At 31.8% G+C, this 27,279-nt stretch overlaps 1 protein-coding gene and 1 long non-coding RNA gene across 5 annotated transcripts in view; one reads left to right on the forward strand and one right to left on the reverse strand.

Moving 5' to 3' along the window:
- Nucleotides 1-27,279, forward strand: part of LOC115882155 (lachesin-like) — a 450,816-nt gene that overhangs the window by 332,949 nt on the left and 90,588 nt on the right. For both annotated transcript variants that reach the window (XM_030900029.1, XM_030900030.1), the window contains exon 2: nt 14,967-15,190. In XM_030900029.1, the coding sequence (XP_030755889.1) occupies nt 14,967-15,190 (224 nt within the window). The remainder of the gene's footprint in view (nt 1-14,966; nt 15,191-27,279) is intronic.
- The window catches only part of LOC115882156, a 136,163-nt gene that overhangs the window by 1,828 nt on the left and 107,056 nt on the right, over nt 1-27,279 (reverse strand). The window lies entirely within an intron of this gene.

The raw sequence follows: 27,279 nt of genomic DNA on the forward strand, positions 1-27,279 counted from the left end.
CCTTTATATAACCCCTAAGATTTTCGTATTTATTCCAGTTCAAAAATGTGGGAATAGCGCATCTGGTAACTTTCTGGATCGCGCTGATGTTGTATCGCCATAAAACATTCCGTGATTAACACCTATTCCGCAATATTTTATTAGAGTTGGGAAGGAACCGTAACAAATATTTTAAATTGGCAGAGCGAACCTTAATTCCAACTTTAAATCACACAAGTTTATTCTATCCGTTTGCTTAGGGCCGCCTTATACCGCACGGGCTAGTAATTATACACCTTGTTAACTACAATGGCCAGAAAGTTTAGGTAATCCATCAAAGTATGTCCAGAGGGCTAATCAGCACATTTGCATATAAAATACTGCAATGGTTTATAGATCCCTTTGGTCTATAAATTAACTAGATTTTAGATAAACCTCCTCCGACTAATCGATGGGTTTAGTGACGTAAACACATCATTATAATCAAACAAGCGAACCTAGGGCTTAGTTGGAACGTAATTTCTTCTACTTTGTGGTCATTTATACATGATTTTTAAAGCGTACATTACTGATAGGCTTATATGCTTATTGCCTATAGGCTTTCCATTAAGGTTTTTGTTTAAATTGCCGACAAAATCGCTAATTGGTCGAAAAGAAAATTAAGGATTTATTTATACAGGGTGTCCTAGAAATAAGTGCAAGTATTTTAAGGGGTGGTAGATCTCGATAAATGACACATATTTTCTCTTTTTCATTTTTCAAATAAGTCCAAAATAACAGAGTTATTCTGCTTTGAAAATTTAAAAAAAAATGATTTTTTTGCTAAAATTTTGAGAACCACTGGATCTTTTCTGGATTTTCTTTCGTGTAAATTTAATCTAATACCTATGTTGCCATATTATCAAGAAATTATGTTTCTTAACTAAAAACATTTCCAATAAAAATTTCAAAAAATTTCGAATTAAAATTTTTTTTTTTCGCGAAAAAAACCTCATAGGCGTGTTTCTGGGGTTGAACTATACTACCAGTTAAAACCCTTGCACTTATTTCTGGGACACCCTATATAAAGTTTCTCTAACGAGGGAATATCTGACAATGAGAGTTGTCAGGTAAATTGTATTTTCTCTCATTGTTTGAATATCAGCTGACAATATTCTTCCCTGACGCGTTCGACAGACGGACAGACTTTACTTTAAATATAGAATACTGAATAACACAAAAATCAATAACAATACGAATGGTAAGTTTGTTAATAAATAAGAAAAGAAAAAAATGATCTAATACATTACAGCGACAAAATAAAATGAGGATAAAAAACTGATTAACAGAAATAATGAAGGAACACCTGAACGTTCTCCTATCAACCTAACGACTTGACTTTTATAACTTTTTCAATGCAAAAACAGGGCCGTGTATTGTTTCTTTTCCCTAATCTATTTCTAATTAAGCAGCAGTATACATTACTAGCATAGATTAATTAAAAAGTACATTATCTCACACTTAGCCGAACTGTATCATTATTGGATTCTTAGTTATTATTCTATAATTATCTTCCTCGTTATATGCCACTTAATAACAAAAGGGTGTTATTTTTCCTATATTTAAGAATAGATATTGATACAGAATTAGATGCCTAATTATAACAGAGTTAATGTGTTTTGTTTAATTAAGTACCTACATAAAAGATGATTACAGAAAATAAAATATCTACATTTTCAATATAATTTTTATGCGGATCCTTGTGCGAGGCGCATTTTAAAATAAACTAAATAAAAAAAAATTAAAGGACTGTAAAATAAAAAAAAAACATTGAAAATTTTTCGAACACAACGGCATAACATTATTTTCCCTTCGACGAAACTTTTTTGGATAAAAAATAAAAGTTAAACAACCGCCCTTTTGTATTAAGTTCTTTTAATTATACCAAACAGTCAGGCTGGTAACTTTGAAAATTAAAGCTGTAAAATAGTAAAGTTCCGAATTTCGTACAACACCAACAGAATAAAATGGCAAATTTCAAAGATAAAGCGACCCGATAAACAAGAAATTTAATTAATTTTAAGTTCGACTAATGCGAAAAAGTCAACCGAACACAGGTCAGAAACAATATATAAATCGTTTGACTTTTGAAGCTTTTCGGAGTTTACGTCATATAATAATATTTAGAAACAGTAAAAAAATCAATATAATTTGATAAACAGTTGAAAAATGTATTTAAAAACATCTAAAGATGACTCGTGTACTTGACAAACATTTGTTATTGGCATATACTTGCCATGTTGTGTAAGTGGTGTACTTGTGCAGTCATTTGTCAGTCGCCGCGCTGCGTGATTACAAATGAAAAACATGTGGTTTACAAAGTTGGTATACCTGCCAAGTACGCAAATATCGGTGTACTTGCCAACACGAGTCGTCATAGTCCGGCTTTACAATAACTAACATTTTTGTATCTTTAATGACCACACTGTATATGCAGGGTAAGAAAAAAAACGACGATTTCACAAAACTGACTTTGGCTCAAGTTTCGTTTAGCCGAAATCAGTTACATAGAATATCGGTTTATAGGATGATTCTATACAAGAAAACTAGCACTACATAATTTGATTTTTGCCGCGGAAATTCTTTGTTTTTGAGAAAACTCGAATTTTTTATTTTTCTATTATTAACTAAAATTTAAAATTTTACGGTGCTTTTAATAGTTTTTTTCATTATAGAATGACGTAAAAACATTTAATATAAAGACGTGAACTAATTTTTATTCGAAAATATATTTTTATCACAATAATTTTCATTGATTTTTCCGGGTTTAGAAGTGCCTAAATGTGATAGGAAGATAAAAATTACATATTTTTGTTTGATTAATAATTTGCTATAACTTTTCTATATAACTATTTCCGCGGAAATTTATCATAAGGGCGGTGTAATAGAAAATCTTCAATATTTTCCATAGTATTCTATAGTATTCTCATGAAGTTTTTCATAGTATTCTCAACTTTTTTGCATACTTTCGGTTTGGTTTCGTTTGGTTGTAGTTGGTTTTGTTGTAGTGGGTTTATTTGTTTTGGTTTGATTTGGTTGTTTTTTTAGGGTTTGGTTTGGTTTAGTTGTCGTTTTTATGCTTTATTGACAATTTTTTTTTTAATTTTCGCATTTATTGACCATAGCGATATTAAGTTGATAAGAATAGATATTATTCATTGATCTGTGTCAAAGGTCGGGAAGAAGAACACTGCATAGTGGTGAAACAAGGCATTCCCGCGGATTTTCATTTTTGTATCGGTGCTTAAAAATAAGTCTACATATAAAATAATATAATTTTTTATTTATCTCATTTCGTTACTTCTAAACCGTATTCAAAAAAATGGCAACAGAGCATTTCCGCGGAATTTTATTTTCGTATTAGTATTTACAAAGACGTCTAAAATATGAAATAATATTAATTTTTCATGTATGTCATTTCGTTACTTTTAAACCGCATTCAAAAAATGGTGACGCATTTCCGCGGCAAAATTTTTTCAGTAATATACTCCCTGAGGTACCTAAATGGCAAAAAAAAGTTTTTTTCTTTTTTAACAGATTTCGGCTAAACGAAACTTGACCCCTGACTTTTACAGAGAAAACTGATTTAATGTTGCCAAAGACCATGTTAAAAATATAAAAAATATTACTGCATGCGTAATTATTCCTAAATATATGCTAAAATACAACTTAGCACGTGCTTAGTACCAGGACTACTTAGACTTGGTATTCGCAACAATTATGCTTTTCCCTCACCCTTCATATGGGTTAAACCATTTTTAGTAGTAACTTTAACAATATTTTTTTAATGTCTATTATTTTAGCCAGAACAATCTGAGTTGACTTATGTAGATATACTGAAGGGCAATAAGTTCAGCTACTTTGTATAATTGGCCGTTTCAATTACTACACATGGGTAAATTTGCCTTCAGCTATCCCAATGCTATTTCGTAGTTCAAAGTTCTTATTACTAACCTGTTAGATTTTCAATTTTCCATTTATGACTTTACAACTGAGTTAGTCGAACTTAATGATAATAGTTAACAAAGTAGTCACATTACTTTAAAACAAATTTCAATTTTTAAATATATAATATTCACCTTGGAAATAACTATTGATATCTACAGTAATACCCCGCTTTACGTGGTAGATGCGTTCTTTATAGGAGTAACTTTAGTAACTATTACTTTCCCACAGGAGTAACAGTTAAAACCATAGAATATTATATTTCATTTCTCAGAATAAGGCGAAGTGGTGTAAAAATAAGATATTTTTGAAAACTTTTAGATTTTTTTCTTAGTTACAACCATTTAAATACAAAAATACTTCTTCTATAAGAGGCATTTGGTCGTAAAAAAACTATTGTAAAAGGAAAAGTATACCAAAAGTAACCCTAAAAAAGTCAGTATATAGAAAAGTGTGTCCCATATTTAGGGGTCGTGCAAAGCGGGGTCTTACTGCATTTTCAAATCTCCCAAAGGGTTTAAAAAGTCAAGTTAAAAAGAGAAGCGTTTCCAAAGAATCACCTACTAGAGAAAAATATAAAATAGGCAAAAGTATGAAAAGAAGAATTTATAATAGCTGTCAATTTAGTATTTAATTTGTTTTCATCTATCAAAAGCACACGTGGCACGTAGTGCGAAGCCAGTACGTTTGATAATTTGCGCAATTATACGGCTACGTCAATTCTTCTTCGCCGCTCCAAAGGTAATTTTTACCGCTGCAAAATCATACATCGGAAATTGAAAAACTGACAATCAGCTTGGCAATAGGAAGCTCAAACTGTGCGGCAAAATATGAATTGCTTAGTCGTTCGCAGCAATATTTTGTTAGGCCTTTTAAAAATCATTACACGTGTTAAGTTGGTATTTCAAACAATTTCTAATTTTAGTTTTTTTCCTTCAAATCTAGTTATTTCTTTGCGATTATCTATCCCAAAATATAAAATGTAAAAAATGATATAAGCCTCGAAACGCAAATCTTCCACTACAAAAGTTATGAGATCTCATGTATAACCAACTCAATTTAGTTTCTATTGAAGCACCTATTCAATAATTTTGTAATACATTGTTAGTATCAATATTAGACATCGTTATTTCTGTAATAATTATAATAACTTGGCAATTGCACAATATGATATTAGACTAATTAAAAAACTTTATTCTTAAGTGATCTTAAAGCGCTACTACAGCGCTTTCAGTACAGTAATACTTACTGCTTTCAGATGGAGCGGACCGTCCGCGACGGAGCGTCCGCGCCTTCGAGCAAGTACCATGAGTTTATATGAACAATTTCACATGGTCGCGTATACTCCGTCCGACGGAGTTCGTCCGACGGCTATCTTGAAAAAACACGGACGCTCCGCTCCATGTGAAGGCGCTGTTAGGAAGTATAATTTGTGAAAATTCTAAAAATAAAAACAAAAAAGTAAATATTTTGATTTGGTTTGGCATATTTGAGTAGATACTTGATCTTCAGAAGGTCTAACTTATATATAATAAATTATAATTTATTGTTCCAGTTAAAAAAAAAATTAGATGAGTCAAACTACGGTAGCGAGCATAGTTTTAATCACCGGTTTTGCCAGTGGGGCATAATTGGGGCTATTTCGGCTATAACGAAACTTTTTAAAGGTACATAATTATAATTTTAGAAGAAGTTCATAAAACATTTAATCACTAGTTGATTAAAAACAGTATACCATTAATATTGCAAATTATATTTTATCCTCTTATAGTATATGTCTATTTAATTTTTTGATTAATATAAAGAGCACTTTGTTTCGTCGAAGTGCTTGAATCCATTTTTGCTTTTGATCAAATCGGTGTGAGAAACTATGAGGCTATAAAATGTTGTTTCTGTTTGTTTATAGTCTCAATAACTGCACTAGCAAAAAACTAAAATACTTAAATATTATGACAAACAACGACTTCAATATTATGTTAATACGATTAACATGACGGCAGCGTGAATGCATATTGATAATTTCAGATTTTTGCCGTTGAAGCGCTGCGGTCGGAATTTGTTGAAATCAACTGAAACGCACCAAGCTTATAGTAAATTAATGTCGATATAAATTTTACCCGTTTAACACACAGAACGACTTGTAAAATAAAATAAGACATTTAAACACGACCGATTTCCTTTGATAAAATTTTGTGTTAAAATTAATGGTGTTCTTAGCTTAAATCACGTATTTGTTTCCCAACGTATAAAACGCAAGATTTAACGAAAAAAAAATAAACGCCGCCATGAACTATTGTTGTCGACTATCCAATTTGCATACGAGATTCCTGCTTCGTAGAATGTTAATGCATATTTAAGGAAGTAAATTTGCCAAGTTGATTTCACCAGGGATAGAACTGAGTTCTGAAAAATAGTTAAAAATCTCTTTTTGAATGTGTCTATTTTATCACGCTTTCGAATAGCAAGTGAAGATTATGTCCTTTATTTTATATTTATTTTTCCTTTTTTTATTTGAGGCTGGGATTTTCGGCATTTTAAATTATTTATAGGTTACTTTTTTCACTTTTATTTGTGTTTTAACGGTAAATATATATAAACGGTAAATGTTTTTCACTGACATTTTTTTAATTAACTCAAATTAATATAAGTTTAATCTAGTTTAAACATATTTGACATTATTTATTAAATTATTTCCATATAAAAATGAATTTTCCAGTAAATATTACATATAGATAAGTCGAAGTGTTCGAAGACAAACAGACAGACAGACAACAAAGTGATCCTATAAGGGTTCCGTTTGTCTCCTTTTGATGTACGGAACCCTAAAGATAATGAATTTTGGAGCTCCAAAAATAAAATGCACTGTACATTTTTTATTATTTACTTTATGATTCATATTATTATTTATTTTGGTAATAATACAATTTTCCATTAAAATATTTTTATTAACAGAAAAGTTATAAAAATACATCCATTTTTATAATTAACGTCATTTAGAAACTGTACGTAATTAATATATTATTCAACAGACATTAAATTTCCTAAAACACCGAATTTGCATTTGTTAAAACCGTTTTAAGAAAAGCAAAAACTTAATGTAAACGTTGTTTGTTCCGACAGCCACGGGCCCGGCCTATCTCACTTTTCATGGTGTAACACGAAACCTTTTTTAAGGCAGCAAAAAACTTTTTAAACCACAAACCCCTGCTGTTTAGAACGGAAATTTCTCTGTGTAAAGCTTGTTGGTAGAATGCGAAACTTTCAGGCACCCTTAGTTTAATGTATTAATAACAACACTAGCATATTTGCTAACAAAAACCCACCTAAAGCTTGTTTCATATAGACGCGAATCGCGAATTGCGATTTTGCGAAACTGCTCTCATTGGTCCAATTTTAATGATCATGCAGCGCTGTCAGAAATTTTAAGATTTTGGCGATTCGCAAGATTTAAAATTTGGGGGGCGGGAAAGTTAAAGTGTTTTCAACTTTTTGCGAATATTCGCGCGATTTTAAGGTTCGCGTTTGCGCAGAATGGTGTTGTGATCCGGTTATCGATTATTTTGACGACGCTGCCACAAAGTACCAAACTACAAAGCTACAAAGCTGGTACAAAGTAACCACAGAACAGAAAGTAACTGAAAGCATTTCTCCAGGTGAAATGGGTTCTCGTGTATGTTTTTGATATATGGTGACAATTTTTCAACCAAGTTATCAAACTCCTGTACAGACAATCTGTGAAAATTCTGAAAAAATTTGTCCTCATTTCTTGAATTAAATTGCGATAAGCACCTTGTTGCTTATGAAATTTAAATATTTCACATGTCCCAAATGACCTATAAACCCGTTCTATTCTACGTTTTAACAATAAGTAAATGGCAATTTTGCACCTTCTGTTCCAATCCCACAATCGTAATCAATATTCATAATCATTAAACAAATTTAAACTCATATTGTATGCTATAAAATATAAAATAAAGATCGTAAACACGAATAAAAACAAATTAAGTTATCTCAGGTTATGATTTTTTTAGTAACTTTCAGTGGAGCAAAAATGAAATGTCCCTAAAAATTCGCGACTATATGAAATAGGTCCAAATTTTGCGAATATTTTTTGGCGAATCGCTTTTCGCAATTCGCGATTCGCGTCTATATGAAACAAGCTTAAGAGGCTTCCGCTACACTGAAATTACACTTTGATTAACTTTAGGATATTATTTTCTACACTTTGTTGATTTGTAAGTTAATACATTTTAACCGTACATTTTTATAGGCTACAATAAAACAAATATGAAATTATATTTTTAATAAGATATCAAACCTATTATATTTTTTTGCTTAAGTACCGTATGATCGAAAAAAAACGGCGTCCAGTTGGCTTGGAAATTACGATCGATGATATTCCCCATATAATTTTACATATAAAATGACAGCGATCTTCATTTCATAGCCATCGCTGACGTCGTTTTTTTTTTCGATCATACTGTACTTAAACAGGGTGTTTTAAGAGACATGTGCCATCTCTCGTGGGGAGATTCCTCAGGTAAAAATTAGATTTATTTTTCATGTTCCGTCCGATTCTGCTTTGTTTCCTAGCTACAGGGTGTTACATTTTTAATATTTTTTCGATTTATTATAATTCTCTTCAAAGTAGTTTTAACGTTTGGAATGAAATTTTGAGGGTAAAAGCTACTATAAATGCGACATATTTTAAACTAAAAAGTGTGGACATATTCACAAAAGCATATACGCCACTGACTTTTCTTTCTCTTGTTAGCGAAATAGTGTAAGCCGTTTAATGCCGATTAAAATTTGTGTCTTGATATTTTGTCTATTTCGGCATCCTTCATTCAAACGCAATTTTATTAATTTGCCTTGATCCAAGTCAAAAGCAACTTTTAAAAAAATTTAATATCATTAATTAATAATTTTAATAATATTATTTAATATCATCAAAAGAAAAAAAGTCAGTGGCGCACGTCTTTTTCTGAAAAATATTCCAGTGATAACCCATATGCACGTCCCTGATGAATTTATCGACACGTTTATAGCATTAAAATATGTAGCAGTTATAATAACGTTTACCCTCAAAATTTCATTCGAATCACTAAAGGTACTTGGAGAAAATTATAATAAATCGAAAGATTATTAAGACCAACACCCTGTAGCTAAGAAACAAAGCAGAATCGGACCGATCAGACCTATGTTGATATGAAAAATAAATCTTATTCTTACGTGAGGAATCTCCACACGAGAGATGGCACATATTTTTTGAAACACCCTGTATAAGAATATTTTAGAGGTCCAGGCTAGTTACAGTTTTTATTATTTTCTATGACTCCAGTACGAAATATAGCGTTTTTATTCTTTTAATTTCTGAGGTTTTCTAGCAAATTTAATAAGCTCTGGCCCTCCAGGGCAACAGATTGGCCGTTGAGAAAGCATGCGACCTCTTTAAAAACACTAGCAGAGGCCGACCTCTATAAAGTTCCAGATGTTGGCAGTCACTGTTCTATTATGACATAATTACTAGTTAATAGTAAATGGGCACTGGCAAAACTTAGGTTTACACTTTATTTAAAACAGTATTAAAACGAAAGTTACTGTTTGGGTTTCAAATTAGTTTTAGAGGTATCAAATTAAGTAAAGCGCTTTTTCATGTTGTGTATATTTGAAAAGCTAAACTTATAGTAGATTAATGTGTGTTTGAAAATATAATAAAATATAATATTTGACGTTAATGAATCACTCAGTGTTGTCAACTAAACTTCTTGGTAAATTTAATATATGTATATGTTGTAGTTTTGAGACATTTTAGAGAATTAAATCATTATTTTTTTTGACAAATTAGTTTTAGCATACCTAGTATAAATATATAATAAAACAAATCAAATCATCATTAATTTTTAGAAATCATTGGGATTTATCGTTTGCTTACATAGTTAACTGCGTATATTGAATTATGTCTCTGCCTCTCTGTTTCATTCGACCACCCCTTTGCTTGTAATAAATCAAAGTAATAATTTCCTTGAAAAATTATTACAAATAAACTGAATATATAATCATCCTGTAATCGAAACAAGTGTCTAATGTAGTTCTTTAATATTTAACATTAATCGTGCTTTGCCTATTTTTCATTACACACACAGTGATCGAAAAAATATCCAGCACAGGTAAACAGGAGTATAAAAAAACACTTGACATTAAATAATGTTTCAAAAGCATAATGCAAACTTAATTGACTCGACTAGAAAAATAGGAAAGCATTTTTTAAACTAATGTGTTTAAATGAATTACTTCCAACGTATGTTTACTTCGCATATTCCATTATTTTTTTTCATATGCCACAATTTCATCGACGTGTATTACGGGAGGGCAATCAATTTTTGTCTATTCGTAACGATTTTACCATTTATCAAATAGAATATATGCTATAAACGATAAAACGTGAACAAAAAATGACAGTGCCATACCTTATCCATCTTTCACAGTTGCATTTTTAATAAATACATTTTATCAAAAATGCATCTGATTTTGAAAACGTGCAGCTGCATTTTTCCACGTAACACTAGACTTATTTTTCAACTAAATATAATTTTAAATTCATTCTCTTTGTTGTTAAAATAATAGCCATTCTTAAACTTTTTTAGATGTCATTTTGCTCAATAAAAATGTGGCAAACCAACAAAAATAATTTAAAGTGCTGGATGAAATGACTATTTACATTAAAACAAAGAACTTTGTCAGGTTCATAATCATGGCAGCTATAACTAACATCATTAACAGTTACTTTTAATATGTAATTTAAGCTAATTCGAAACCTTTGTGATTTTATTGAGCTAGTTTTTCTACGCTGTCCCCTGATTGTCTTTATAAGAGGAAATTTGAGAAAAATGCTTTTATCATATAAAATTGTGTTTGTTCTGAAATGGTTAATCCTGTTCATATTTTTTTCTTCTTCTATTTTTCTGTATTCCCAATTGGCCAATTTCGTGGCATAAAACCTGTCCGAGATGTAGCTGGCGTTACCGTCAGCCTGTCCGAGAATTCCGAGATTTAGTTTAGCCCTGCGCCGCTGCGCTGATAGTCGTTTACAGCGCAGCGGATAGAGAATACTGTACCGCAGTTCTGCTTTCAGTCGACAGAGTCGGAGTTGGTTGTCGAAGACAGTGTTGCCAAAACTACTGATTCATCCGTAGATTTACGGATTTCGGGCACAGTCCGTTAATAACACGGATTTTCTATCATTAAACAATTTAATTTAATATTATATGGTTAAACAAAGAACGGCGTCAGAGTTGGCTTGGAAATGAAGATCGCTGTTATTTCATATATGTACATATGTAAAATATTATAGTAGATATCAATAATCGTCATTTACAAGCCAACTAAATGACTTTTTTCGATCACGCGACATATTCAGTAGGTACCTATAAAAGAATTTTAATTTTTGTTGTTTATTCTATGTTTGACACGAATAAATCTTCAATACATAAACGCGGATTTTTCATCCAAAGACCTTTTCGTCAAACGTATTACAGATATTACACATTTTAATATGGTAACACTGTCGCTTTCAGATCCACACCGTCGTCGATATGCCTTCGCTGGCCGGATTAGAGAAAATAAGTGTTTTATGCGTTGACCGCAGAACATTGGCGTCCCCACAGTACAGCACTTGAGACGTAAGGGGAAGTCAAATCAGTCTTTTCCTCAACCTCAAATCAGCCTAAACGAATTTTATTATTATCTTTGCAATTTGGCAGTATGAATAAATGCAATTTACCGAATGAATCCTGCATTTTTTTCGACCTATTTATCCACCTTCGTTAAATGTAAAATATTAAAACGGGAATAAAAAAATACACCTCTGCCCTTTATTTCTCGTTCCGTTTGTTCATAGCCGTGCTCCTTTGCATTTTGCGCGCTGTAATGGCTATAGGAACCATTAAAAAAATATATTTTACTAACGTCGGAAATTGTTTAATCTCATTTTGCCGATTCCGCAACTGTGTGCATGCCCTTTTGTGTGTGCCTTTAGCGTAATATACGATTCGCTAGCGTGCACTGTTTTTATCTGCATGTCCTCACAAGTGCAGAGATGCCATTCGCTTGTTTTTACGTATATATGTTGTGTAAATGAATCACAAACAAAAGACTGAAAAAACGCACCAATAAAAGTTGATTACTGAAGATAAAAATAATTTATAGATTTATCTCTATCAACCAGGTTTAAAAAATATTTAAACGCTTCTTTTTAGAGTTCCGTACCTTAGAGAGTTTCGATTTTTCCTTTAGGAGAAATCGAAACCCTTAAAGGATGTCTTAGAGGATGTCTTCGTCTGTCTGTCGGAGAACCTATTATCAGTTTTATTCGTAGTTTAATTTCATAATTACATATCTGATCTGATCTAACCCCTTATACGTCATCCTCACGATGCAAATATTGTATTTATATATAATAAAAGTTATATGTGTTCAAAAATTAGACGTAATTTCAAATTTACTTGGTAACCCGTTGTTCATACGATGTTCTTTCATGAAAATTAACTGCTAATTCAGAAATATTATTTACTATTAAGTAGATGAATACTTCTAAATGCTTAAGCATTTTGCAATGCGAATGTAACGAAACGAGGACTGCGCCAAGCTTCTGCGAAATGCGGATTAAAACAAAATTGCAGTTGTAAAGTTATCCGAATAAATCAATCGTTGTTTTAACGGTTTTTAAGACAGGAGCTTGGCACTTGTGCCGAACGTGTTATCTATTTCCAGCTATTTTATCACTTCGAAGCAAAAAGTTATCGCATTAAAATATCTTGCGATTCTTTATCGTCCATGGCAGACGAGCCAAATGAAAAAAGGGAAATACATATAGGCATGACTTCTAGATAGATTCTGCGTTGTCTAAAAAATTTTCCCCGACTTTATTTTAGTAACTTCTTCAGGGAAATGTAGACTGTACAGTATACAGGGTGGCGCCTCTCATAGGACGCGGTGAAACCCAGGATTTTGGGAGTATATGTAAGTTAATTTTTTTAATAATAAGAAAGCATTTTATATTAATTAAGTATTTAATATTGCAAGCATTATATATGTTACTGTAAATGTCCGAAATGCGGTAAAACCTAGGATAAGCGCAGTAAAACCTAGGATAAGCGCGCTTAACCTAGGATTTACCAATGAATTAACACCCCCCAAATAACCACGCTAACCATCTCGAAATGCGGTAAAACCTAGGTTTTACCGCATTTCGGACATTTACAGTGACATATATATTTTATAAAAATATATGGAGTTCTATAAGGTTCCCCAAAAAAACACATGAAAGTTGTTTTTTTTTGTAATGGGAAACATTATATATTAATTTCTAGGAAAAACTTAAAAGTGTGATTTAAAAAAAAAGCATATGGCTAAAATGCAAGAATTTTGACATAATATCAATAACAGCTACCTAAATTGTAATTTACCCTGTATAGCCTGATATTTAATTATAATAACCATGATTCTTTCTTCAAAACACAATCATTTCTCTCATGTTGTGGACAATAATATTTGGACGAATTTTGTAAACACTGTCTTTAAAGATAAATCGGGAGCATTTAAGTATTCTATTAATTGGTGAATGCACACTGCAGTTAGGCAGTTACCAACTGATAGAATCATATCAATTCTCTCTGATGTAAGATAAGTTTCCATTTTCGTCAAATTTCTGATTTTTTTTGTTGTAACTGACACAAAATGATAATTAGTTGTTAAAGTTGAACTAATTTGACAGCAACGTAGAAGTAATTTTGAGACATATCACAGCTATCCTAGATGTTATCAAATAATAAAGATCTATCGACACTAAATCATAAAAATGGACATATCTAGGAAAATCTTTGTTTAAGGGGTAGGCAACCTTAATAGTATTTTGAAGAGACATCCATTCTTCATTGAATATCGGAATAATATACTGGGTGTTCGATTTAAAATAAAAGAATAATTTGCTTTTAAAGGTGGCCAATGTTCAATATTAATTTTGTTTTACCCTGTATAATTTCAAATGTCAAGTTTTAATTTCTTTTGAAGTACAATAGTTATTTAACTACATTTAAGGCTATACCGGGTAAATTCGAATTTAGGTAACTTTTGATGAAATTTCAAAAAATGTTCTTCATTTTTAGAATATATTAAATATGTCAAAAACCTTACATTTTAGTCATATACTTTTCTAATGAAACTCACCTTTATTTTTCTCCTAGAATCCGAACAATTAATATATAGAATGTTCCATTAAAAAGAACAAAACTTTGATGTGTAACTTTTTTAAGGGACACCCTGTAGAACTTTCTATATTTTTAAAATATGCTCAAAAATAACATATATGCCATTTTAATTCAAACTGTCCTAAAAAATAAGTTTAAATCCGTACTTGGGAAACATTTCATATTTTTTATGTGGCAAATTAATTTAATGTGAAACAAAGGGCTTGTGTCATACACTTCAACCATATTTTTTTTAATATTTATTATTTAAATTATTTTGTCAGTAGTTTGTATTAGTTTGTTATCTGGAATTAAATTGGTCTTTTAAAAGATTCAAACATATTTTGAAATTCGAATGATATATTAATAAAATCTATATATAAGATATATTTGCAGCGAATTTGGTGATATAGTATCCAGATAATCAATGTATTATTCCTATGGCATTCCGTAACCATATATATCATAAAAATGAAGATGAATTGGATAAATCGCACAGCATGGGAAGAAATGTCCCATTTTTATTCGTAAACAATAACAGGGATTTTAAAGTATTTTATTAAAGGAAATGTATACAGTTCAGCCCTTGAGGGCTAAGTCTAAGTCATAATTCAGACTAGTAAAATTGTAAAATTATAAGTTCGTAGTACTCCTAAAATAGTTGATTTTTTTTTGTATTCATTACAGTAAATTGCAAACATGTTTAGAAATATTTAATAACACGAAAAAAAATATTTTCATAAACATTCTTTGCAGGAAATTTTGTCTACGGAGGAATGTCGAGGTCCTCTGGAGGTTTCAACTCCCTGCAGCCAGAAAGCGAGACAGAACAACCACCACCGGTTCAGCTAGGGCCCAGTCACACTCAGCAAAACCGTTTTGAGCCCTATTTTGACACTATGACACCAAAGAACGTTACGGCCCTGGTAGGAAAATCGGCTTATCTCAGCTGCAGAGTGCGCAATCTTGGTAATAAAACGGTGAGTTTAATTTTCATTGTTTTATTGAGCGTAAAGAACTGCTTTTTTCACTTAATATATCTGTTTCTAACAGGAAAATAATAATAAATCCAGAAAATATAGATGGAGTTACATTGGAGAAATAATTAAAATTGTTTTGAAAAATTATTTCTAGTCCAATTCATTTTTAAAACGATTGAATATGATCTAACAAATAAAGTTTCATCGAAATCATCAGAATGACAACAATAATTATATGATACAGGGTGTAAATGAACCACTGGGAGGAAAAATTCAGAAGATAGGGTCGAGTAGTCTAAAAATGAGACATTTTTAAAAACTTTTCTTATTTCTGCGTTTTTTTTTTCATTTTTCGTATCTGAATATTATTTTCACAGCACAGCAAACAAAGCAAAAAATAATATGCTATATTAACAACCCATTCAGAACTTTTAGGTTAACATCACTATAGCACCAAGAAAAGATTTATAAAAAACGGAGTAGGCATACATCAGTATACTTTAATCTTTAACTTATGTAGTAATATGACATATGACCCCTCATATGACGTATATGACATATCAAAATGAAGTATATAATGTAATTTGATTCGCCTTTTTTAAGCAAAGTAGAGAACAAAAATAATTAAAATATCCCCATACTTTTTATAAAGAAATCGGCTCCTAATTTTTGTCGAATTATTCATATACACCTTGTATGCGAGGGATAATAAAAAAGCTTTGTTTCAAATTTATCAAAACGACTGAAAAAATTATGTATCCAGAGAATAATATTGTTTAAAGTATAGTGAAAATTACCAAAAACAAAAAAAAACTAGGAAAAGAACAATATTTTCTAGAAATTCTTCAACAACTTCTGTTAGTCTCATTGGATTTAATGGTTGGCTCAAAATAACTCGAATGCAATCTTTTGTCTCTTAGTCAATGTACTTAATCCACAACTATCGCTCCTAAACAAGTTAAACTTACTCTCGTTGCTGAATAATACATTTGCAAATTGCTGTGGAGTCCAGTTTAAATTCTCTTTAGCGAATTTTAGTTGAACAATTTTAGGACACTAGTACAAAGTACTTCTTTCTATCTGAATGTTATGCCATGTTTCGGTTCTATTAAACATAGCTTAATAGTTCAGCTTCAAACTGTTTAATTGCTGTACTGGAAGTTCATTATTAAAGCAAACGACACTTTTATACTAGTAGTATACTTTCGTAATTCGCCAACTTATAAAATCTAAACAACAATTTAGAAGAAAACGCCATCCTACTTAGCAATGACTTAACTTTACTATACAGCAAAAAATATCTTAGGAAATCCCATATAGATTTGAAATATGTATATATTTTTATTGTATTATTCTGCAAAACAAAATACATACATTTCAGCCAAAGAGTTTACTAAATAAATACGTTAACTGTTCTGCTTATTATTTTTTCTCTTACTACATAATCTCAAATGAAAATAAAACTTCAAATATTGTTTAGCTTTAACTAGATGTTCGGTAAAGACAACACAGTTCGGAAATGTTGATCCAACAGGTATTACAACTTTGTTTTTTGCTCATTAGAAATTCCATTGAACTAATTTCACCTGACACTTCAAGGCTTAATGCCAGTTTTTATACTGCGAAGTTGACGCAAAAGCTTTTGAAACAAAATCAATACCCTGTAAAAATATCCGATTTTTATTTATGATCAAGGAGGGTTGACCTAAAATTTGTTTATTCGTTTTTAAGAGGGCTAGCTATCTGTTTTCCGGGAAACAAGGCAGAACAAATATACAATTAATAATACAAATAAGACATCTCGATATAATAATATACTGTATGAACGAAAAAAAAAAGACGGCGTGAAAGGCCAGCTGGGGATAAACCATTTACTACATTTTTTTTACTAAAAATTGACATAAAAACTTCAAAAATTAACAAAAATTATAGAAATATTAAAAAAGGATAGAACGTTTCCAGAGACACAAATTTATTTCCTTTTTTCTCGAATTTTAAACTACACTATCGGACAAAAGTAGAGCGACAAAGTTCATTGTTATTCATGTTAGTTTGTGATTTTCGGCTATGTTTACTAAAACACTATCCTTACACTAAAAGTAATATTTTACAAAATGTTGGTGTCCTTTTAATCAGTTTAAAAATGGTAAATAATAATGACTATAAAAATTGATGAGAATGGAGGCGGCAAAAGTAGAGCAACAAATTGTATTCAACAGATTTTATTGTATCTTATTTCAACAAAAAATATTTAACACATTTAAGAACAATAATAATTGAAAGTAATACATTAGTAATTGATAGAATATCCATTATTATTAATAACTTGCTGACAACGGCGCGGCATTGAATCAACTTCTGAATGACATTTTCGGGAAGATTTGTCCAAACTTCATTAATTTTATCTATCAAGGATTGTTTATTTGGAAACATTTGGGTACGAATACGACGTTCTACTTCTTCCCAGAGATTTTCAATGGGGTTAGGGTCTGGGGATTGTGCTGGCCATTGCGAAACTCGAACGTCATTTTCCCTAAACCACTGTTGAACAACTTGTGAAGAGTGTTTTGGATCGTTGTCCTGCTGGAAAATAAAACACAGTGGCATTTCCCATTCTGCATAAGGAAGCATAACATTCTGCACGATATCCCTATAAACAAATCGGTCCATCGTGTCATTAATAAAGTGTATAGGGCCTGTCCCATTCCATGAGAAACAACCCCATAAAAATACACTGTTTTTGCCGTGTTTAATTGTAGGTGTTACGTATTTAGGATTAAACCTTGTATTGATTGGTCGCCTAACACGTCTCATTCCATCAGAATTGAATATTTTGTAGCGCGTTTCATCACTGAACAAAACTTTTTCCAGTCATTGACGGTCCAGTTTAAATGCCAACGTGCGAATGCCAACCTTGCTGCTCTATTTCTTTCCGAAACTAACGGCTTTTTAGCTGGACGTCTACTAAATAAATTTGCATCTACTAATCTTCTTTGTACTGTTCGTATACCAACTGTAATTTCTGGAATTTCGGCAATAATTCTAGGTGCGGACTTCCAAGGATCATTTTGAGCAGTTCTTTTGATGCGTCTGTCGGTCATTACTGTTGTTTTCGTTCTCTGCTTTGGCCTTCCCGATTTTGGCAACTTTTCTAAGTGTCCCCTGTCATTATACGATGAAATTATTTTAGATACACTGTACCGAGGTAACACAAACTGTCTTGAAATAGCGGCTTGTTTGTTACCTTCCATGAATGCATTCACAACTCTTTGCTTCAAGTCTTTTGAAATTGGAATTCCTCTTGGCATGACTAATCCAGCATAGAAATATTTAAAAAACATAAAATAAACCTCGCACAATTATTTTGCCTTTACATTTGTTAAAACCCTTCTTTGGAATGTTACTCTACTTTTGACGCGTTACTATTAAGCATTTAAAACTAAATGTCAAAATAAATTTGTTTTATTAGTAAAAATTCTTGCTGTCATGGATACTCATAGCCTACTTCGTAGTTTTTAAATTTATTGTATTTGTATACATTATCATGCATGTATAATTAAAAAATCGCGATATGCAAATATTTCTCGAAGTGTTGCTCTACTTTTGTCCGATAGTGTATACTATTTAAATATTATTTTTACCCCATATAAAAATAAATTATAACCGTCTTAAGGCCTTATACAAATTAAAGAAAAGCACGCCAAGTAAATGACGTCTAGGGCTTGACCTCGCAAAAATGATGATTGATTGTCATTCCCCAGCCGTCTTTGACGTCGTTTTTTTTCGATCGTCTGATACTATTTCTTTTAATGCCAGAAAATAGAATTTACTTAAACTAGTGGTATTATTAACATGTATGTAGGTGCGAGCAGCTACAATTGTTGCTTGATTAATCCGGCACTGTGGAAAATAAATGAGGTGTTGCCCACGTACAACACCCAATATTTTAAACTTATTCAATATATAGTTTGCAAACTCGTACAAATGATTAATAGCACCGTTTACGTGTACTATTCATTTATTCCGTTCCATTGTGCGCCTTGCCCCAACGGCGTAAAATCGGTATTTACAAAATATCGTTGCAACACACTAGTCAATATTAAACTAGTGTACCTTGAAAATGAGCCATAAATTCGCGAAATTCCGTTGAAATTTAAATCGAGGTAAATTATTAACACACCCTACGCCACTGCCAATGATTTATAGAGAAAACGCTAACAGGAGCTCTCAGGCGCCATCTATTTCGCAGCGAAATCAACTAATTGAAATCACTATGGTGTCTTGTGCTCCCCGGCTTACTCAATTTGTCGCCTATTTAAGAATATTTGCCATCGGAGTTCGGCAAATTGTTTAGAAAGCCCGGGGCGCGAGGTTATTTTAAATTTATTAGCCTTACTGAAATTCCCTGTTTCCTTTTTGCTCACTTTGTATATTTAATAGCTATGCACAGTAGCACAGTAGCGAAGCTAGATGAAATGTAGATGTCGGCGGCATCATCTTGCCCCTTTCATTTTTCAGTTTGTAAAAAATTATTAAAATAAACGAGCCTATTTATACACCAGTAATAATAATTATACACTAATTTTAAGAGTTTTCAATTTGCATTCAATAAGTGAAGAATATACGAACAAAATTGGATGGAGCTTCGTAATTTTATTTAAAAAGTTTTTTTTAAGAAAATTTACTGATGGTTTTATTTTACATTGTCAATAAAAATGATATAAGTTACTAAAAGTGTTAAATAAATGTACTTATTTATAATAAATGTGAAGATGTAATATCATTACTTTTTAGATAGAGGTTGGATCCTTTGGTATTCCAAAAGCAAAATAAAACCACTAATTTACCACAATACACAAAAACCACCCAAAACACTTTACTTTTGTACTGAACGCACTTTGGCACTGGACTTTGTCTCGTTAATCATGTTAGCATCAGCAGTCGATTGAAACTGAGTGTTTTACGCTAACCATATCATCATCAGCAGATGACTAAAAGTGTTCTGGTGTATTATTATGGTGAATTAATATTTTATTTTACAAAAGTAGAGAGATTAATATAATTATTTAATCAAAAAAATACCACTAGCTACGCTGCTGAAATCAAGTTGACTTATTTCAAATATACATATACATATAGTATAGTATCCAGTAGGAAATAAATGCGAAAATATAAGAACAATATACAGGTGTCTTAAATAAGTGCAAATATTTTTAGGGGTAGTATATTTCGACCCTAGAAACACGTTTATCAGGGTTTTTCGCGAATTTTTTTTTGAAAATGTTGAATTTTTTGAAAAAAATTTGGAGATATTTTTAGTGTTTTGCTAAAAAAATAATTTGTTCATAATATGGCAACATAGATATTAGATTAAATTTATAAGAAAGAAAATCCAAAAAAGATACAGTGATTCTCGAAATTTAAGCAAAAATCATAATTTTTTAAATTTTCAAAGTAAAATAATTTGGTTACTTTGGACTTATTTGAAAAACGGTAAAAGAGAATATGTTTCTTTTATCGAGATCTACTAGCCCTGAAAATGTCTGCACTTTTTTAAGACTCACCCTGTATAATTAACTTATTCTAAAAAAATTATACCTGATTGGTTTATTCGTAACATAATTAATTACTTACTAGCGAAATGTTGTATTAAATTAGTGTGTGTCAAGTTAAATGTCAAATAAAACTGTAAAATATGGTAAATGACGTCGAATCCATTTCTAATACATGAACATAAAAATAGTATTAGACAAAAGAGAGATTTTACAGGCGATTCTATTATGTTCTGTAACAAACGTTCAAGAATAAAACATTTGTTAGTAGACGAAAGCATTAACGATGTACATCTCTGAAAGCCCTCCTCTACTCTATCTAAATCAACTTAGAGCAATCGGTCAGACCCTTTATTTCGCTAACAAACCGCCATATTACATTTATCTTTTTGTTCCTAAATTGTAAAGTCGAAAAAAGTTCTTTAAAATTAATTTACTCATTTTTACCCCCTGAAACCTCTGAAAACATACATAAAAAAAAATAAAATGCTTATATATACATTTTTTTACAAGTTCTTAATAAATTACAGTTGAGGGTTGGGACCTTTGGTGTTACAAAAGCCAAATAAGACTAATTTACCACATACTATATACCAATTACTCCGAACCCAATGGGCACCTACCCCAGTATCCTTCAGGCAGAAATTTACGCTATCGAAAGATGCGCACAATAATTTATCTTAGATAGGAACTATCCAAAACAGGAAATTGCCATCCTATCCGATAGTCAAGCAGCACTTAACGCGATCAACTCAGTAACTATCAATTCGAAGGTCAAAGAATGCCTAGAGAAGCTCAACAAATTAGGTAAAGAAAATAAAGTCCCCCTACTTTGGGTGCCTGCTCACCAAGGGATAGAAGGCAATGAAAAAGCAAATGATCTAACTAGGAACGGAGCGAACACTCCACTAACTGGACCAGAACCGTTCTGTTTTCCAAACGGGAACCAACTAAAAGCGGAACTGAAGAATCTGGAAGACTCCATTCGTAACTTGGAATGGGTGCCCTCCAACGGTCTAAGACACTCGAAAAAGTTCCTCAGAACTTATGACCGAGAAAAATCAAAGGTTTTCCTTGATTTAAGTAAAAACAATCTTCGGATTGTCACGGGGTTTCTAACAGGACACTGTCTCCTCAACGAGCACCTCAGTAGGCTGAAGCTGAGAAACAATGGCGAATGCAGATTCTGTGGGGAAAATGGGGAAACACCAGAACACCTTATCACTGAGTGCGCCGAGACGACGAATATTCGTGCCCATGAACTTTGGTACGGCTGATGTCGAGGATGGAGAGCTGGCCTCTGTGGAGCCGTCTCAGATACTGGCTTTTCTTAAAGCCCTGAGACTGTATGATGGGAAGAAAGGGGAACACACAATAGATCTGTAATATATATGAGCTCGATGCAGAAGAAGTAATATTGCGACATAAAAGTATTCATGATGCGGCTTCGAAAAAAAAGGGTTTTGGTATATTGTGGTGAAATAGGGTTTCATTTGATAGTAGTCAAATAATACTAGGAATTTTTCTTTAAAACATTTTAAATTTAGATATAATAATTTAATATTTGAGTGGTGCTGTTTTTAGAAGAGTATTGGGTCAATAATGCTAAGATAAAATTAAAAATATGGTTTGTTTAATATGTTCAGTAAAAACATTAGGCGTTAAAATGAATAATTAATTGACAGATCTTTCATTTAAAATTAAATTTTACTTCGTTAACAAATCAACCTATACGTTGTACCAGTTTCAAATTCTAACTAATATCGAAAAACCCTTTTGTGTATAAGAATATTTTTTCTGTACTTTAGACAAGTAAAGTTACAGAACAAGTTACCAAATATTTAATGAAATTCTGGGGTGAAAATCCGTGATTTATTTAATAATTTATAAACAAATGGCAAAACGCATTGCAAAGACGCGGCTTTAAACTAACGGTTTAAATCATCTAATGGTATAGCACAGGATTAGGTTTCTAGTATATAAATCTAAACCAAAACGTAAGATCTAAACTACAAAATTAATTTGCGGTTGCAATTGTGAAACGAGTTCAACTTAGTTTAAATCACCATCGAACTTTCTAAAATCGACCAAAACGATCTCCATAGACATTTCGAGCGAGTTATATGCTCCTCCTAATGTGCTGTTGATCTTTGCCTCTAAATTTACTGAAACATCCGAATATAAAAAGAAACATACATAAAACCAATAAACGTCAAAGCAATAAAATGTTCAACTCACCGAACTGCGTTCTACGTAAGTAATAATATGCCAACAATAAAAAATACAGGGTTCATAAAACAAAGTCGAACGCAGAACTTGAGACGTTATCTTTAGTTGTATAACTGAAAATAAAACATAATGGTTTAGTTTACGTGTTCAGCTGAAAACTAACCGCTCTAAATAACTGCCGTTTGTTTTTATGTAATTTGGACTTTGGTCTAAAACACGACTATTTAGATATTGCCGCTTCAAGTTCAAATTTATTGTGTGCTACGTTTTATCACTCTTAGTTTGGTATACCAACAATAAAGAAAATTTATTCATATTTTAAACTATTTTATATTAACCCTTTTCCACTAACGTGACCCAACATGGACCAACAGTGAATATCCAAGTCCATCTTCACTTTTCCAGGTTATTCTTCGAGAGAGAGATCTACCTTTCCACATACCTCTAGGTAGATTGAGTTCCAAATCTGAAGAAGAAAACAGCTTGTTCGATACTTTTTTTATTTTTAATAATTTATCGCACAAACCGCCTCCTAGACTGTTCCAAAATTGAAACAATATCAGAAAAATATTTCATTGATCTAGCGTTTCTTTGCTTAATTTACTGTCCGTTATAAAAAAAATAATTTTATTTGTTAAACTCATTTTTTTATAATATAAACTATATTATACGTCTGTGAGACGTCACGTTATGATTTACGTCATGAAATTAGCACATTAAAAGTTAAGGATTAAGGATTAACTATGTATTTAAACTCTTCTATATTATAGTTTTTACAAAACGCCCTTTTCATTTTCCTATTTTCCCACTTTTTAGAAAATCTCCAGAAAATAAAGATTGTAAAACGTTAAAGTTTAAGAACAGCAATTAATAAATGCACGGGCGAAGCTACGCTCAGACAACTGCTCTTTAGGTTTCGCTCTATTGGGAGAAGATATATTTGAGTCTTTAATAATGTACACGCCTGCAGTTCAATAATTTGTTAGCAGTGAGGAGAATGCCCTTTAAAATACCTTTCACATAGTTTTAATATTAGATAAAAGTAGCTTATTTAATCAGTTAAGTCAAATAAAAATAGCCATAAGCATAATTAACGCGTTTTTATACGTTATACGAGAAAAATGTGTTAATATACTTATACGTTATACCGGGTGCATTTCAAAAGTGGCTCACTCCTATATCTTTTTTATTTTTTTCAGATAAAAAAATCAAGATTTGGTATGTTAGAATATGTCGTAAATTAGGGTTGATGGATGTATTCAACTGTTTTGTTTTTGGTCACTTCCTGTTTCACCGGAAGTGACTACAACTTTTGATTTTTAAATGGCACCCTCGGTATATTTTTACTTGATTCGATAGAAAATGACACTTTGAATAGAATGACATATCAATTACTGCCATATCATCAAAGGAGCCAATATTATTTGCCAGTTAAAAACTTGCATGAAATTTCTTATGTTTCCAACGCCGGTGCACCACCCGGTATATTATTATTATTGTTCTCGATATCTACAAAATATTTGTGAAAAACCTTTTGGCTTGTATTTTAATTTGCTGCTAAAAGGTGAGCTATTTTCATTCTTTAAATTTCTATAGACTCCGCAGCAAAAGCGCTACTGCATTTAATGCTTTGTAATTTGTCGGGAAAAGCCCTTTCATTCTTCCATTTTTCCCACTCTTCTTTCACAAAAACTACCGAAAAATAAAGATTGAAAAACAAAGTTCGAAAACAGTAATTAATGAGCACACGGCCAAAGCTAGGTTAGGAAAATTGCTGTTTAGTTTCTCCCTATTGGGAAAAGATATATTTGAAAGTCTCTAATAACGCTTGCAGTTAACTACTGTGTCAGTTCTGAAAGAAAACGCTTAAAATAGAATTCACATAGTTTTAGTAAAAAACAGTACCCATTTATTTTCTTCAAACCTAAATATAATAAACTAAATTAAAAAAAAAACGCCCTGTGTGTACCAATGAAACTCAGCTGTTATGTAATCTAAAATTTTATTAAAGCAACGTGTGGAGAATTGGAAATAATGAAACATTTAAGAGTGAATTGTGGAGAAGATTCAATTTGGCTTAGCTGTTTCCGATATTAGAACGAAACTACAAATATATATTTTTTAAAAATTTGCCGTCGTGCACTTTCTGAATAGAATCAATCCTGCTATAGAGTTCGAATAAGAAAATACCTGAATACAAGCTTTCAAAAGGCAATATATTCTAAATAAGAATTGATGTTATTGTTATGGGATGGAAAAGAGTATCAAAAGGAATACCAAGGAATATTTTTTCAGCCTGGAATGAATTTTCCATGAATAATCAATATATAGAAAAACTAGATAAAATGGATAGACTAGCGGCACTTTTGACACCCCCCCTGTAACTTCGTTGTGGATAAAGCAAAAATATTAATTTTTGATAATCACGAAGACATACTATTGCCGGCTAGATTGCCAATATATCTAGTAACTAGCGTGTACCCGCGACCTCGTTCGCGTCGAATTAAGCATTTGTAATGGTGATGATAAAGCAAAGCAAGAATTTCCATTAACATACAAACTGGATAAAATTTTCTCACAATTATGTCAGCATGAGAAAAAACAATATAGCGATATTATTATATATATAATAATAATAGCTCCCGTATATAGCGTTTAACGCCTTGGGAGTAGCAAGGTGCAGCTTGCTATACTAGAGCCGTTCGGTATACAAGAAAGGTAATGTGGCTAGCACTACGCTTCAACCGCCTATTATTACCTCAGGATTGTGAATCCCAAGTACTCATTTAAGGCTGAGTCGACCTAGGTACCCAAAGTATTTTTATTTTAATAACCCACACCTTGAGATTGGTAGACGAGAGCCTGTACCTCTACCCCACCGGGCACCTTATTATTATATAACTTGGTAATATTTGAGGGGTAGTTTCATCTCGTTGGAATTTGACTTTCGAAAAATCCGTTTGCCAAAAATAAGCTTTTTACGTCAATCAGTTTAAGCAGAATCGTGGTAAATCAATTACCTAACTTTTTGGAACACCCTGTATGATTTTTTAAAAAATTTCAAAATATGTAAAAAACCAAAATAAATTATGCGTGTCCAAGCGTTTTCCCGAAAGACTAACCGTTTTTTAAATAACAAATATTGTAATATTTGAGGGGCGTTTTCACCCTCTTGGAATTTGAGACTCGAGAAACCCCTCCTTATCGAACCTCTACACCCCACAGTCACTCCGTTTGCCAAAAATCAGCTTTAAACGTCAAGCAGTTTAACCACAATCGTGATTACTCAATGGTCATATTTTATGAAACACCCTGTATAAATTTTTAAAAAATTTTAAAATATGTTAAACAACAAAATAAAATATACGTGTTTAAGCGGCGGCTATACGGTAGCGACTTGCCTGCACGGTATAGTTTGCGCAAACTAGAAGGAACACTGTGCGGTGTCCACACGATGCAAGTAAGAGCGTAGAATAATTCTACGTCCAGATTCATCATTATTTTTATTCTGAATTTGTGGTTCCGTTCGTGGAAATGTCAAGTAAAGAATTATTGTTTTTTTTATTGCTTATTGTTAAAGAAAAAACAGCAAAATAAACGGTATAGATCGAAGTGATTCCTGATACAAACAGGTTTGTGCAAGTAAGCCCGTGGTAAAGCTTGTACGTGTAGCCGGCCCTTAACCGGTTTTTAAATAAAAAATATTCTAATATTTGAGGGGTGGTTTCACCTCCTTAGAATTTGAGGTTCGAAAAATCCCTTCTTATCGAACCTCTACACCCTAAAGTCAATCCGTTTTTCAAAAATCAGTTTTTTACGTCAAGCGCTTTAAGCAGGATCGTGATTAATCAATGACCAGATTTTTCGAAACACCATGTATATATTGTTAAAAAATCTTAAAATATGTAAAAAAACAAAATAAAATATACGTGTTTAAGCGTTTTTTTCGGAAACTTGGCCGTTATTTAAATAAAAAATATTGTAATATTTGAGGGGTGGTTTCACCCACTTGGAACTGGAATTTCGAAAAATCTCTTCTTATCGAACCTCTACACCCTAGAATCAACCTGTATGCCAAAATTGAGCTTCTTACGTTGAGTGGTTTGAGTAGGATCGTGATTAATCAGTAAGTCAGTCTCACTTAAGGATTTTATAATATATTAGTATAGATTATACCTCATAGCTTATGAAATATCGCTTGTCAAATTTCTTTATTTTCAACAGTAGACCTACAAAAAGGAATGAGATCCCATCAAAAACATAGGATGTAAAAAAATGCCAAGTCTGGCAACACAATTCTTCCACTAC

Source organism: Sitophilus oryzae, unplaced genomic scaffold (assembly GCF_002938485.1).
Source record: "Sitophilus oryzae breed Bouriz unplaced genomic scaffold, Soryzae_2.0 scaffold_177_pilon_pilon, whole genome shotgun sequence".
In the NCBI taxonomy this organism is placed as follows: domain Eukaryota; kingdom Metazoa; phylum Arthropoda; class Insecta; order Coleoptera; family Curculionidae; genus Sitophilus; species Sitophilus oryzae.